The sequence below is a fragment of the Cyprinodon variegatus genome, unplaced genomic scaffold (assembly GCF_000732505.1).
Source record: "Cyprinodon variegatus isolate N-32 unplaced genomic scaffold, C_variegatus-1.0 Scaffold681, whole genome shotgun sequence".
NCBI classification, from domain to species: domain Eukaryota; kingdom Metazoa; phylum Chordata; class Actinopteri; order Cyprinodontiformes; family Cyprinodontidae; genus Cyprinodon; species Cyprinodon variegatus.
The window spans coordinates 398,770-412,549 of record NW_015151134.1 but is presented as its reverse complement, the minus strand read 5'-3'; the positions used below and the strand labels follow the sequence as shown (position 1 = coordinate 412,549).

Here is a 13,780-nt window from a genome sequence, read left to right as displayed (position 1 = left end):
AAAAAAAAAAAAAAAGAAATTAAAACACATACCAAAAAAATCAGCATCTAGAAATTTATTTGTGATAAAGTATATATAAATATAAAACATTTGTTCACTTCTGTAAACAGATCTAAAACTGTTGCTTGTATTGACTTGAACATATACTGTAGTGTGCAAACAGTATATTGTCTGTTGAATGCAGTGATGGACAGGTCTAATTCGCCTCGCTGTTTAAAGCTTGTAGACAGGCATCCTCTTCCTGCCAGTTAGCTCTCCAGTTACCCTCATTCGCTTAAACCTCAGCATAAATCATCCAATCAGCAAAGAACATATAACACCTTAGATCACAGATCAGGTTCCCTCCACTGGAAAATCAAATGCTTATAGTGGAATGAAAGGAAATGTACAAACTCTAACTAAACAGATTATATGCATAAGAATGAAATGTTACATTCCTCTCTGATATCATAACATAAAAAATATACTTAAGGTTTTAATAACTAACCAACAGGCTACAAAATAGCCATGGTAACATTTCAGGAGTTAAACAGTGCCACCACGTGGTCACATTGTGCTATAATTTCAATGATACTTTGTGGAGCAGTCAGACCCACAGGAGAAAAATGTGAACAGTTTAACTTATAAACAGATTACATTTCTTGATTCTCTAAATGTCACGTAGCTTGGAACCCTAAAACAACCGATTTCTGCACAAACAGTCCGACCGGTAAAACTTTGTTCTGCTGAAAACAAAAATTCATGTAAGCAACAGTACATCAAGGTGATTTTTTAACAATATAAAGCGACTTCAAACTAAGACAAGACAAAAACATAAATTACCACCACAAAATGTGGTACGACACTCAAAGCCTGGTAAAGAGAAGACAGGAAATGAGAGAGCAAGAGATTTGCTTGTTGTTTTAAGGCACAAACATAATAAAGAGACTAAGATGGGGGTGAAGAGGGGGAGGTCACTGGTGATGGTGTGTGCGGTCATCAGGGCGTTTGATATGAATCCTACGAACTCTTCCAACGGGCTCTTCGTCGTCGTCCAGATGGCTAGATCTTCCTGCAGCGCCGCCGGTGGCTTCAAGCAAAGCGTTGTCTGGACCCCGCCCATCGTGGGATTCATACAGAAGAATGTTGAGGGTCTCCTCATAGATGCGTGCTTCAGGAAACTCAACCTAAATGTTTTACAAACAACATTAAAAAGTTGAATTTAATGACATACAACATTTTTTGAGTTTATTGTGCTGATTTGAACATAGTAACAGTAAATGTTTATTTACCTTAGTCTGCTTCTTTTCTGTGGCATAAACAATAGAGGTGCAGCACACCTCAGCAATCTTACGCCCCTGGCCATAGAAGGACCAGCAACAGATCTCATCTCCTATCACATCCTTGATGAAGAGGACTCGGCCATTAAACCGCAAAGACAGCTTGTCAAACAGCTCAATATTTTTTAGCATGTTGTCATCAGAATTGCTGAACAGGAGAAAAAATAGGAATGTTGATGAGTATAATATAATTAGGGCTGAAACAATTGGATTAATCGATTATTGAAATAATAGTCAACTAATTTAGTCATCGATTAATTTTTAACCAGAGCAGAGACTCCAAAACATGCCTTTAGCTGACAGAGAAACCCACTTAGAGCAGTCATTTTACCAAAATTGTAAAAAGAAATCTTCTTCAAGGAACCATGCTATCAGATTATCAATCAATTAATCTAAAAAATTAATGGCAGATTAACTTTTAGCAAAATAATTGTTAGTTGTTGCCCTAAACCCAATACTTAATTTTTATAAGCAATCATAAACCCAGTAACCCTACAAAGGAGACTTACCTAGTATAGGAATATTTATTGTTGCTTCTGTTATACAGTAGTTTCACAGTAGGCTGCAAAGACAAAATGTTTATTAAATTAACGCATAGGAGCCCCATAATATTTAGAACAAGCTATAAAAACATACCTTGTTTGAGGTTGCAATGAGTCTTTGCTCTTCCTTACACGACGTCATAAGAGGCACTTTACAAAGAGGTTCATATGTTTCCTTCTTCTGAAAGACAGTTTTTAATTTTCTTAATACTGCAATTAAATTACAGCCATTGTAACATAATACCAGAGAATGGATTGTATTTAAAGGGTGTTATGTAACAGGATAAGTGGGTCAGTTATTTTGGTTTAAATCCTAGTCATAATCACTCAAATGTTACCTAAACTGAAATTACAAAACAGGAATGTGGGAAGAATGCTAAATCTTCAGTGAAAGGTAATCAATTATGAATCTAAGCATTATCTTATGCATGTCTATTGATAGAAAGATTTAATTCAAAAGAGAAACAGATACTCAATGGTAAGTTCATGAGCAAGGAAGTAGAGCTAAGAAAATTGTTTATTTTTTAACTCTTCACTATTATGTTATTCTTATACATTTTTCTTAGGTCCACATTTGTATGACCATTTTGTTATCTTTTTGCTGCTGTAAACACCAGAATTTCCCCATTGTTAGACAATAAAGGGATTTTCTATTCTATTCCATTATAAAAAAAGGTGGCATTTGGGTACAAGATGGAAGACAAATTAGCAAGGAGCAAAAAGCATCTCAGCGAGAGCACAGAGAGTAAAGTAAAATTTGGTCCCTGGAACCTTTCAATTTGTTGTTAAATAATATTTCACATTTAGTCACTTTATTAGGTCCAGGCTAATCATTATCAATCATTATGCTGCTAATCAAATGACAGAAAGTCTACAAATTTACCATATAGACTTTTTAAAGACCAGTATTCTCAAATTGAGCGTCAGAATGGACAGAAATGGGGACTGATTTTGAAAGCTTTATGGTTTCTGGTAACAGCTGGGCTGGTCAAAAGGTTTTAGAATCTAATATGTGGATTTTCACAATTAATCGTCTGTGGTTTACAGAGAATGGTGCAAAATAAAGAGAAAATGTGTGGTCTTTATGGACACTATAAGTAGCGTCTAAGTGCTATGGCTTCTTTCAGCACTGATGCTGTCCTCCTTTATAAGAAGAGTGCATCCACCTTCAGATGGCTGATTTTGGCAGGTTAAGGAATCAAAAGCTCCAATCATTTCTCAATAGTTTTACAGAAAAAAAAAACACCGCTCTCCAACGTACTTAACAGCCACCAGATCTCAATCCAATAGAGCATCTGTTGTGAGGCGGCGGATAAAAGCATTCGAGGACAGCTTCAGGCCATTTGTAGAATGAAGGTGACTCCAACTGCTTAAGGGGGTCTGATCCAGAACTAGCAAGCTGCACTGAAAGAACTGACTGGTGGTGTTACAAATATTCCAAAAGCTAGGAATTTAAGCAGATTAGACCAAATCATACCTGATTAAAAAATTACATTTTAGAAGGACAAAAGAATGGTTAAAGAAATTCCAATACTATTTCAAAGAGCTAGATTGGGTACCTGCAAGGCTGCTGAGCATTCATCAGCTAAGCCCTGGACAAGGTAATACTTGGCCTCTGCCAGTAACTCTTCAGTCTCCCTGCGGCTCTCTGGGAGTGGGACCGCCCCGTCCCTAAGGAAGTTAAGGATTGTTCCGAAGTGTTTTCCACAGCGATCAATTAGGATCCAACCTATAAACAGGAAAAAAATATATCAAAAATTGTCATGTTGAGGAAAGAGATTGATTTTAGTGTGCTTACATCATACATGAAGAGCTTACCTTCACTGTCTGTGAGAACCTCCATCCGCCCACTGAACATAGCTTTAAGCATGGTGTCCTGCTTTGTTAGTGTCTGCATTGTAGTGTAGTACAGCGCCCCACCCACATTTAACTTCACATACTTGGAACTGGGACTGGAACCTTTGAAGGATGTTGTCCTGGTTGTAGCTGCTGGCACTGCCGAGCTCACCACGCTGTCTCCTGACATCTCTTCCTGGAACAAAACAAGGAAAAACGTCATTTATTTAAATAAACGCCTTTCCCATCTAAATTAATCTTTTGCATTATTTGGTAAACTAGCAGATTCAGAGCCACGTATTGCACCGTGATTTAACAATGCTGGGTTTAATTTCTAATTTTCGCATTTCTACATGATTTTTTAAATTAATTTATAATTAATGAACAATCATAACAGGGAGGTGTAGGAGCCCAATAAGGATTTTGGGGTTTCTCCCTTTTTACCCCCTCATGAATGACCTGAATGTATGTTGTAAGTGGGTATGTGTACGCACTACATGAACATGCCTCAGTTCCATTGTGATTGGAGGTAGGCTACATTCACACTGCAGGCCTTAATGCTCAATACCGATTTTTCTGTGAAATCCGATTCTTTTGCGTGGTTGTTCACATTTCCATATGTATGCGACTTGTATGCGATCTCCTGAGTGAACTGCATTCACACAACTCAAGTGTCCCACATGTGCAGTAGAGGACGCAATGACATCACAAGCAAACGTGCTCTGTGTTTACAGAAGTAAACATGGATGGTAGTGCTGGAACGCATTTAGCGATCTTTCCCAACCTCAGCTAGTGCATTGACAACACAATCTTTCCAAGACGGTAGAAAATAAAGGCTGCTCTCAGCATCATCGTCCACCATGGTTGTTGTTGTTTTTCTTGCCGCGTCTGCGTATCAAGACACAGAATAATGACCTTTGTCGAGCATTAATGGCATACACACAGGTAGCATTTGAAAAGATTGGATACGGATCGGTTTCAGGACCACATAGCCAAAAGGCCTGGGTCACATCAGGAAAGAAATCAGATCTGTGCTGTTCAGACTGTCATGAACAGATCAGATACAGGTCACATACGTGCAAAAACAAAATCAGATTTGGGTCACTTCGGGCTGCTGTGTGAACGTAACCGTAGAGTTGATCTGTTTCTGATACAAGTATTGGAAAGGTCTCCGATACTGGCAAAAAATGTTTGCATCAGTACCTGAGAGTAATGAAATCTTGCAGCAAATTATTTTAAATAATCCATAGCCTTGTACTGTACAGTATCTAGACAAAAGCTTGAACTTTCCTATCTTTATCAAGACAGTGTACTGACTTTAACCTATGTTGCCCTAAACTATCTATAACCTTAACAGGCACCAAATGATTGGTAGTAGTTCACCATCTATCTTGCTGAGGTACTTAAATTATTATTATATTAACAAAGACAAACACACTGTGGATATTTGGATTAAAAAGGCTCAACATGAAAAAACTCCAGTGTTGAACCTTATGTGATGAGGTGAGGTTAAACCCCCAACAAAAATCATATTTTGATAAATTTAGGTAATACAAGTTCATATATATATATATATATATATATATATTCTACAACAGATTGATTTGACGTATTTTGAGTCGTTTGATATCTATATCAAATTAGTCAAAACCTATAAATGTTACTTTCAGCTGGATCATTCAGAACGTGTTAAATGTCAAAACAGAAGATAGACATTTTATTGGACTGGAGAAAACGGCGTCATGTAGGCCATCAGTAAAGTCATAAAAACATTTATGGTAAAACATCGAGTTTAACATTGACCATGTAGCAGGCGGGAATCCTAATAATATAAATAACTTTGTTTCTAAAACAATGGACCGTTATATCAACGTGCGTAGATTTCAACTTCGTTATAGCTTCCATTAGCTAGCAGCTAGTTAGCCTACTAATAAGTTACCAAATATATCAAATATTAAGCTTTTTTCCAGTAACAATGTTTGAAGTCAACATTATTTCCCACTACTGAGTTAACAGAAAGTAACTTCTTGGTTTATAATACTAATAAAGCATATATATTTACCATAGAACCCACAGCTGACTTCGTAGTTGTCGCTTGCTAACGTCAGTCAGCTAACACCCACTTTTTCCGGTGTTGTGCTGAAAAAGGACCCCCCGATAGGAGGCAGCGAATCTGAAACTCGAATTAGGTGGCACCAAAGATGCCTTACTGATTCACTATCTTTGCTTGTTGTTTTGTTATTATTATTATCATTATTTTTATGTACAGAACTAGGCAGGCAAGGATATGCAGCCAAGATTCTTCAAACTGTTTTAGCTGTTTTCGAAATTTTAAAAATATTTTTTATTTACTAATCACAAAAAATAGTTTATTGTAAACATGTCGACATGTTGGGGGATATTTTGTGCCCATGGCCGTCATCATATACAATAAGTCTTAATAAGGTTTTATTCGACGGCAATTAATTTAAAGAGCCTTTAACAAAACTAGTTACATTTCATTTAAAGGGAAAGACCAAAATGCGTTTTTGAACTGCCCCCTCCACTGCGACCCAGGATATTGTTGTAGACAAAAGATGGATACAATTACTATGAGTAATTTCTCCCCTTTTCTGCCTTCTAGATATCGGATTGCTTCATCGCCGCTCTTAAGAATATTTTCTCAAGTGACAGTTTAATTTTACGTTTAATAACGTATTAGCATGTATAAATTTTATACATGCTTTTCACGTTTCCTTCAGGCAACGTAAAAAAAAAAAAAATGCGCGTTCCATGTCGAGATGCTTTTCATTTCAGGGGTGCATTTTATTGTACATCACCGAGTGTACCGCGTAGCGTTCATAAAAATGACGTCAACCGTCGCAAACAATGATTGAAAGTAGATGTAAAATATGTTAAAGTTATAGACGATACGGTTTTGGATATTTAGACATTTATTCTTTAATAAGTACTTCACTTCAACCAAATGTATGGTTTACTTCTTTTAATTTGCGTAAATGCCAACAACGCCCTCCCCCTATTTGTCGTTTCCGTTTATACAGCAGAGTGTACCAGCAATAATAGTCCCCCGTCCAACACCTACCAACACTGAGTAAGAGCTGAATTCAACAAGAATAATTTCACATTCGCCATAATACGTAAACCGAGGCCGTTTATTAACATACCAGAATTTTTATTTTGGATCCGGATGTCTAACGTACTTTGCGAAACCGGATAAATTGTACCCGGAGTGATTTTAATGCGACGCAGCAGATTAACGACTGCAGTCTAGTAGAGGTTCCTTCAGATTGTTTACGTTTAGGAACGGGTGTCTCCTGCTTTCGAACAAACTGACATCGTTACAGCATTAGACGCCACCTCACCCTAATGCTAAACAGAATTAAATCAATTTAAAATGTGTGTTTTATAGTCGGTATCAAAGCAGCCGACTAGCCCAGCTAGCTAGGTGTCGTTTTTCCACCTTCACGGGTATTTCCTAGCTTCAGAGATGCTAAGTTAGAGCTCTCTTTCTCTTCTTTTTTATTTTATTTAATCCGGACTTTCCTCATACTTGGATGTTATGGACTGCCAAATGAAAGAGAGTGTATAGCGAAAGGTGTGCCTGAAGGCCAGACAAAATCTGCTTATCTTCTTAACTTCACAGGTAATCTCTGTCAAAACACTTTGATCATGCAACTTTTTTTTCTATGGGGGAACAAGCTTCAAACAGAGGATATGTGTTCTGTGAGGCTTCTTAAAAAATACTTATCTATACATTAGGACACAGGTATTGTTCAGTAACTTTAAATACATTTCTGCAAGTCATTGAAAACGTCGTAATTATGTATAATATAGATTAATAACACAAAAATATGTATTTCAAATGTGTATTCCATCTTTCGATGACCATGCCTTGAAATAAAGGAAAACAAACTTTTCCTTTCTCGGCAAAATGTAAATTGTACTTCCAATGTGTGAGGCAAAGGCTCAAGTTTTAATTGCTGTAGGCAATATCTAATTAGAGTGTGCTGTACTGAAGCATGTGTTGTATAGTCATAGGGAAAAAATGCTATATGTAGCTTTGAGAGGATTGGATTGAAGCCAAGTCAAGAATTTGTAGGACATGGTTTACATAGTTACATGGTTTGGACTTCAGCTGGAGTCATGGCTTTAAGAATCAGCACACACAGATATAGTCCCATTGGCTACAGCTGTCATCCTTGCGTTATACCACTCTTTAACTAGAGACAACACCAAAAGTACCTGAATGGAAAAATGGACTGAATTTTTACATGCAACCAGAATTTGTATTTGATTTGGGGGGGAAAAAACAAAACAAAACAAAAAACCATCATAACAGGAGAAGTATAGAGGCACAGAATCTGATTAGCTTCAAGTTCAATTTTCAGTTTCAAAGTCAGTAAAGATCTGAGGTCCCATGTTATTCCACAGTAAACACAGCCCTCTAGCAGAATATATTAGAGAACATTTGGATTTAATTTTCCAGAAGGATTTTCACCTGCCCTGGTATCACTGTGCTCCATTTGCATATAAACTGTCCTGACCGGAACCATACAGAGAACCTTTCAGGTTGGAAGACAAGGGGACCCCAGACAGGAGTCTTTAACATTGACCTTATGCAACAGCCAAGTTACATGCATTTTTTAATAAAGACTGAGATGCACATTTTTTCAGCTTTTTGATTGTCACAACACTTTCACAAGTACAGAGCAACGAAATGAACTCTCTGCATCAACATCCCTTAAAAAAAAGAAACATCTACTAACTTTTCAGTAGATACTGCTTCATTTGAATTCTCCTGTAAGGTCTTGTAAGTCAAACCAATGATCTATATTTTTCTTTTCTAGGGTACACAATGTTTAGTGTCCCTCAAAGCTCCAAGTCAGAGTTTCTGGACAAGGCCAGGCAGGCCAGAGAGGAAAGAAAGGGATACAAAGAGAAGGAAAAAGCAGCAACCCAGATCCAAGCTCTGGTGAGAAGATTCCTCTGTCGCTGCAGGCTGCAGAAAGAGATCAGGTGACTATAGTTTTTATAAGCTTTAGGTTCTTGCGCTTAGGTGCTGCTATTATGCATTACTTGCTGTGTTCCTCTTTGTCTGAATATGTGAATGCTGCTTGTTTTTGTCTTCCCAGGAAAGAAGTTGATGATTATTTCCAAGCTTCTGAAGCAGGAACAACAAAAAGAAATGCTCTTTCAATTTTTAAAATTGCACGAAAATTATTATTCATATACCGCCTTGAGGACAAGATGGTGAGTTCACTGCTGTCCATTTTTAAAACATTTTTTAAGTCATATATTTTTCATGTTGATCTGTGATAATCTATCCACCTTTATTGGTACAGTTAGTTTTTCTTATAGGAAGATAGAAAAATACCATCAATATACAGAGTTGTTACCTTATTTCCTTTTTGAGTAACTGTTATTTTTACGTTATTATAATGCATTCATACGGTGCCTTCAAGAGGTGTTCATATTCCTTTATTTATTTGATTTATTTATTCACATTTTCTCACATGTCAGCACTAATCTAATAACATTTAATAGGACATTTAATAGGATTTTATGTTCTGGATAACCATAGGGAATATGGTCATTAATTGTGAAGTGAACATTTTTAAAAATGCACTTCTAATTATTTGTTATGTGTTTGATAAATGGATATCATCTGTATATCAACAATAAGCAAAAAAAGACATTTCTAGATGAACAAAGACGATGGAGACGTCTGTAACCTGACAAAAGGTCACATCTACTAACCTTTACCTTTAGAAGCTGAGTAGAAAAAAATGCTCCTCCTATTATTTTAAAAAAATATTAAAATGCATACACACCATTTTCCTTCCATTTTACAACTTTGCATGAATTTGTAATTATGACATGTAATCCCAAAGCACTGCTTGGAGCTGTGAAGAATATCAATCAAAAAATGGAGGCACAGCCAATGAAATGCCTTCCACCTCTGGTAGTGATTGTGCACTTGTAGCCCAAAATGAAAACAGCATAGTGAGGCAGGGAAACCTATATTCTGAGACACTGTCTTCTAGTTACATTTATGTTTTCTCATTATAATCTATAGATTTGTTGCTGTGACTCAAGTTGGTTTTAATTATGTCCTTTAGAGATTTGAGAAGCTATGTCGAGCTATTCTGGCCAGCATGGAGGTGGAAAATGAGCCTAAAGTGAGTCTGACCATGTTGCTGTCCTAAACAGGTCCCAACATTTATTTTTTTTTTTCTTTGTCAGAATTTCTCTCAGTGCCGTTTCCTCCCTTTGGTTTACAGGTCTGGTATGTTTCCTTGGCTCTCTCCAAAGACCTCACTATTCCCTGGCTGAAACAGATCAAAGATGTGTTGTGGATTTGCTGCCAGCTATTGAAAAAACTAAAGGTGGATCTTTATTTAAACATCAACTATTAGTCCCAATTAGTTTAGTAATTATGTTTCGGATATAATTATCCCAACAACTTTGTGATTTTCAGCCTGACATACTCCAAGACAACAAGCTGATTACGCTGTACCTCACCATGCTAGTGACCTTCACAGACACGTCGACATGGCGGATAGTCCGGGGAAAGGGTGAGAGTCAAGTATAAACAGACCGGCTGTTATTGCCTGACAGGCTTTCGTCAAAGGAAAACATAACATTAAATGGTCTTTTCACTTGAATTGTTGCAGGTGAAGCTCTGAGGCCTGCTTTGACAAGGATTTGTGAGAACATCATGGGGCATCTGAATCAGAAGGGATTCTACTCAATACTGCAGGTTGACTTTTATTGGTTGTATTTAAATGGTAACAGTCCTGTACTTATATTAACATTTTTAAATCAGAAAACGCCAAAATTTAGTTATTCATGCAGAAATTCACCAACGGATGGTAGCCAGCTACATTGTAGCCAAAGTTGGGGTTTGAACAATTACCTGCCGGTTGCAGAATGAACTCTTGCATCCTACAGCCGTGTAGTATTTATGCAGTTCAATCAAAACAACTGATTTCAGTTTTAACTGAAATTAAGATTTATTTGTTAGATATGAACATGTGCTACATTTGTTTTTAGATCCTGTTGACCAACGGCTTGGCCCGGTCTAGACCATCGCTCTCTAAAGGCACTCTGACTGCTATTTTCTCTTTGTCTTTGAGGTATATTCATATTCAATTTTGTTTAACTTGAATAAAACGTTGGAATTTTGCAACATCTGAATGTTTGCTTAAGTTTGATGTATCCATCTGGGTTAATAATAGGAATCTGTTGTGTTCCAGGCCAGTCGTCGCTGCTCATTTTTCAGACAACCTGCTCCGTTCCTTCCTCCTCCACATCATGTCCGTTCCAGCTGTTGTGTCCCACCTTAGTGTCTTGACTCCAGAGGTAAAAAGCCCTTTTTCCGTCTGAAAATAATAATGTCAAAGGTGAAGACAGTTTGCCTTAATGTAGGCTTTATCCAAACAGTGCATGACGTTAATCCAGACCCATGACCTCCTACGGAAGTTCGTTTTGTTCCTAAGTCGGGAAGAACAGTGTCTGGACATCTGCGTGTGTCTGGAAGGCAGCCACACGCTCTGCTTACTTGGTAAAGGATTTCAGAAAATTATCTGCTTGAATATTTCTGTTCATTTAATCAAATTCATGTTTAATTTAATCAAAACATGTGTCATTTGAGCTTCAATTTAGTTTAAAAAGTAAAACTTCTATATTTCTGTAGATTAAATTTATAAAAAGTGATACATTTCAAGTGCTTTATTTTACCGTTACATCAAGTTTTTATGAAGCCCAACCCAGTCAAGGTGTTTTAGTCTAAATACTTTACACAAATAAACATCTCTTTTTGGGTAGGCTGATATTTCCTTATTAAAAATTTTTGTTTTTATTAATCTTACAATATTAAAATTTTCTGTGAAATGAACTTTGGCGTATTTAAGCCATTCAAACTAACAGTAATAAATGTTTAAAATGCATTACACATTCTGTATATATTATATCTAATTTATATAAAAATAATATTTGAGTTTATTTTTAATTCGTTTACCGGGTAAATTAACTTCCTGATGATTTTGTTGTTCATTGAAATGCATCTTTTAATAGTGTTACCTTTCACATGTTCGACAGGAAACCTGATCCACTTGGGTTACCTTAACGAGAAAGTCTTAGAAGAAGAGGCCAACCATTTCGTCAAGGACCTGACCGACATGTTGTCGTACTGCCAAAGATACGTTTCGCAAAAGAAGTCCAACTTGACGCATTGGCACCCTGTCCTGGGCTGGTTCTCTCAAACGGTGGACTATGGGTCAGTGATTCTTTAAATATTTAAATTAAACCAACAGTTTAAAGTCAAACTTTGAGTCCAAGTAGAACCAGAACAAAAAATGAGAAGACTTTGCAGAAAAAATATCATTAGGGCATAGTTCTGTAGAGTAAAATGCAGCTTAAACCTTTGGCTTTTTAAAAATACTCTGTCTTTAAATTCATACAAATATAAAATGTTGTCAGCAACTCCCTGTGTGTGTTTTTTTTTTATTGGGATTATTTACAGATTTTCTTTGCTTTAACTGATTTCTTTTTCTTTTTGTCTTGTCACTTTTATTGAAAACAACGTTCCTCATTCTTCGTCTCCATCTCTTGTCTCTTTTTCTGTTTAGTCTCAATGAATCAATGCCTCTGGTCACTAAACAGCTTCAGCATCTGTGGGGCGTATCTGTCATTCGAACTCTCTTCAGCGACGTCCTCTCCAAGAAGCTGGAGAGTCAGGAGTCCACCCCGCCGCCGCCGCAGCCGAGCACATCTCAAAACAATCTACCCGTTAAAAGTAAGTTATCAAGGTGGAGCCTGCAGAATGTTTCGCCACTGAGAATTTTCTGTGTAGCTCAGGACGTATTGTGTCTGGATTTTCCAAGATCTTTTTAAGAGAGCATTTCAGAAGTCTGCTTCTGTGAGGAACATCCTGAAACCCGTTGGAGGAAAGCGAGTGGACTCGGCTGAAGTCCAGAAAGTATGCAGCATCTGTGTGCTCTACCAGACTACTCTGTCCACGCTGACCCAAATACGCCTGCAGATACTCACCGGTCAGCTCACCACTCACACTGTTTTTTTGGAAATACTGTTTTAGATCATTAGGAATGAAGCCCTGATCCTGTTCTTTTAACTCAGGTCTCACACATCTCGATGACCTTTTACCCAAACTCTGGGCTTTCATCTGTGAGCTGGGTCCTCAGGGGGGGCTCAAACTGTTCATGGAGTGTCTCAACAATGATACAGAGGAGTCCAAACAGCTCCTCGCTATGCTAATGCTGTTCTGTGACTGCTCCCGTCATCTTATCACGTAAGTGGAGAGATTTTCTCTATTTAAGGTCTACTCTGGCTGTAGGCACAGTTATTTAATTACCTGGAAATGGATTGCACCTTTAATTGGGAATGAATTAAGTTTGGAATTTCATTAAACAGAATCATATTTAGATATAATTAAATTATTTAACCTCAGTTTTTCTTCACATTACTTTTAAATGATTCCCATTGTGATTGTGGAAGACTGTGGCTCAGGGGTTAGAATAGATGTTTGACAGTCTGAAACTATTTGGATCACTCCTGTTAGACGTTGATATGCCCCTAGGAAAGGGACTTAACTCTTAGTAGCCTGCTGATGAATATTTGGATTAGTGAGAGTAATTAGATGAATGAGGCTGTAGTGTAAATCACTTGGATTGTATAGAATAATGATGTAAAATCAGTTAATTTATTATATAAAGCTACACAAATAACTAAGATATTACTTTTTCAGAATTTTGGATGACATTGAAGTCTATGAGGAGCAAACATCCTTCAAGATAGAGGAACTCGTTACCATCTCCTTTTTTCTGAACACATTTGTGTACAAAATGATTTGGGATGGTATTTTAGGTGAGTCTGTTTTTTTTTTTTTCGTTACCAGAAAAGCTGTGATGTGAAATTTTAAATCGCCTTGTTAGGGTTTTACAGATTTAGGATTTTTATTGAATTTGATGGAAGTAATATCTATAACTGGATGTTTGAGAAGGAAAATAGAGCATTTAAAAATATTATTTTATATGCTAAAAGCAACATCCATCCATCCATCCA

At 37.0% G+C, this 13,780-nt stretch overlaps 2 protein-coding genes across 3 annotated transcripts in view; one reads left to right on the top strand and one right to left on the bottom strand.

The window, feature by feature from the left end:
- Positions 1 to 40: 40 nt before the first annotated feature.
- On the bottom strand, positions 41 to 5,859 carry kctd10 (potassium channel tetramerization domain containing 10). 2 transcript variants are annotated; one of them, XM_015394361.1, is made up of 7 exons: positions 5,760 to 5,859; positions 3,680 to 3,893; positions 3,421 to 3,590; positions 1,956 to 2,042; positions 1,829 to 1,881; positions 1,272 to 1,467; positions 41 to 1,166 (listed from the first exon to the last, which is right to left on the bottom strand). In XM_015394361.1, the coding sequence occupies exons 1-7, from the start codon at positions 5,760 to 5,762 to the stop codon at positions 954 to 956; spliced, it is 936 nt and encodes a 311-aa protein (XP_015249847.1). In that variant the 5' UTR covers positions 5,763 to 5,859; the 3' UTR covers positions 41 to 953. The 2 variants fall into 2 exon arrangements, with proteins under 2 accessions (XP_015249847.1, XP_015249849.1); XM_015394363.1 differs by having other exon boundaries at positions 1,956 to 2,039.
- An 897-nt stretch (positions 5,860 to 6,756) lies between these two features.
- ube3b (ubiquitin protein ligase E3B) overlaps positions 6,757 to 13,780 on the top strand; it is a 13,039-nt gene continuing 6,015 nt past the window's right edge. Inside the window, exons 1-15 of the mRNA XM_015394368.1 lie at positions 6,757 to 7,340; positions 8,545 to 8,713; positions 8,830 to 8,947; positions 9,817 to 9,876; positions 9,979 to 10,083; positions 10,176 to 10,272; positions 10,372 to 10,457; positions 10,751 to 10,833; positions 10,954 to 11,059; positions 11,141 to 11,261; positions 11,798 to 11,975; positions 12,328 to 12,494; positions 12,583 to 12,750; positions 12,836 to 13,007; positions 13,464 to 13,582. Of these exons, the coding sequence (XP_015249854.1) occupies positions 8,553 to 8,713; positions 8,830 to 8,947; positions 9,817 to 9,876; positions 9,979 to 10,083; positions 10,176 to 10,272; positions 10,372 to 10,457; positions 10,751 to 10,833; positions 10,954 to 11,059; positions 11,141 to 11,261; positions 11,798 to 11,975; positions 12,328 to 12,494; positions 12,583 to 12,750; positions 12,836 to 13,007; positions 13,464 to 13,582 (1,741 nt within the window). The 5' untranslated portion in view covers positions 6,757 to 7,340; positions 8,545 to 8,552. The remainder of the gene's footprint in view (positions 7,341 to 8,544; positions 8,714 to 8,829; positions 8,948 to 9,816; positions 9,877 to 9,978; positions 10,084 to 10,175; positions 10,273 to 10,371; positions 10,458 to 10,750; positions 10,834 to 10,953; positions 11,060 to 11,140; positions 11,262 to 11,797; positions 11,976 to 12,327; positions 12,495 to 12,582; positions 12,751 to 12,835; positions 13,008 to 13,463; positions 13,583 to 13,780) is intronic.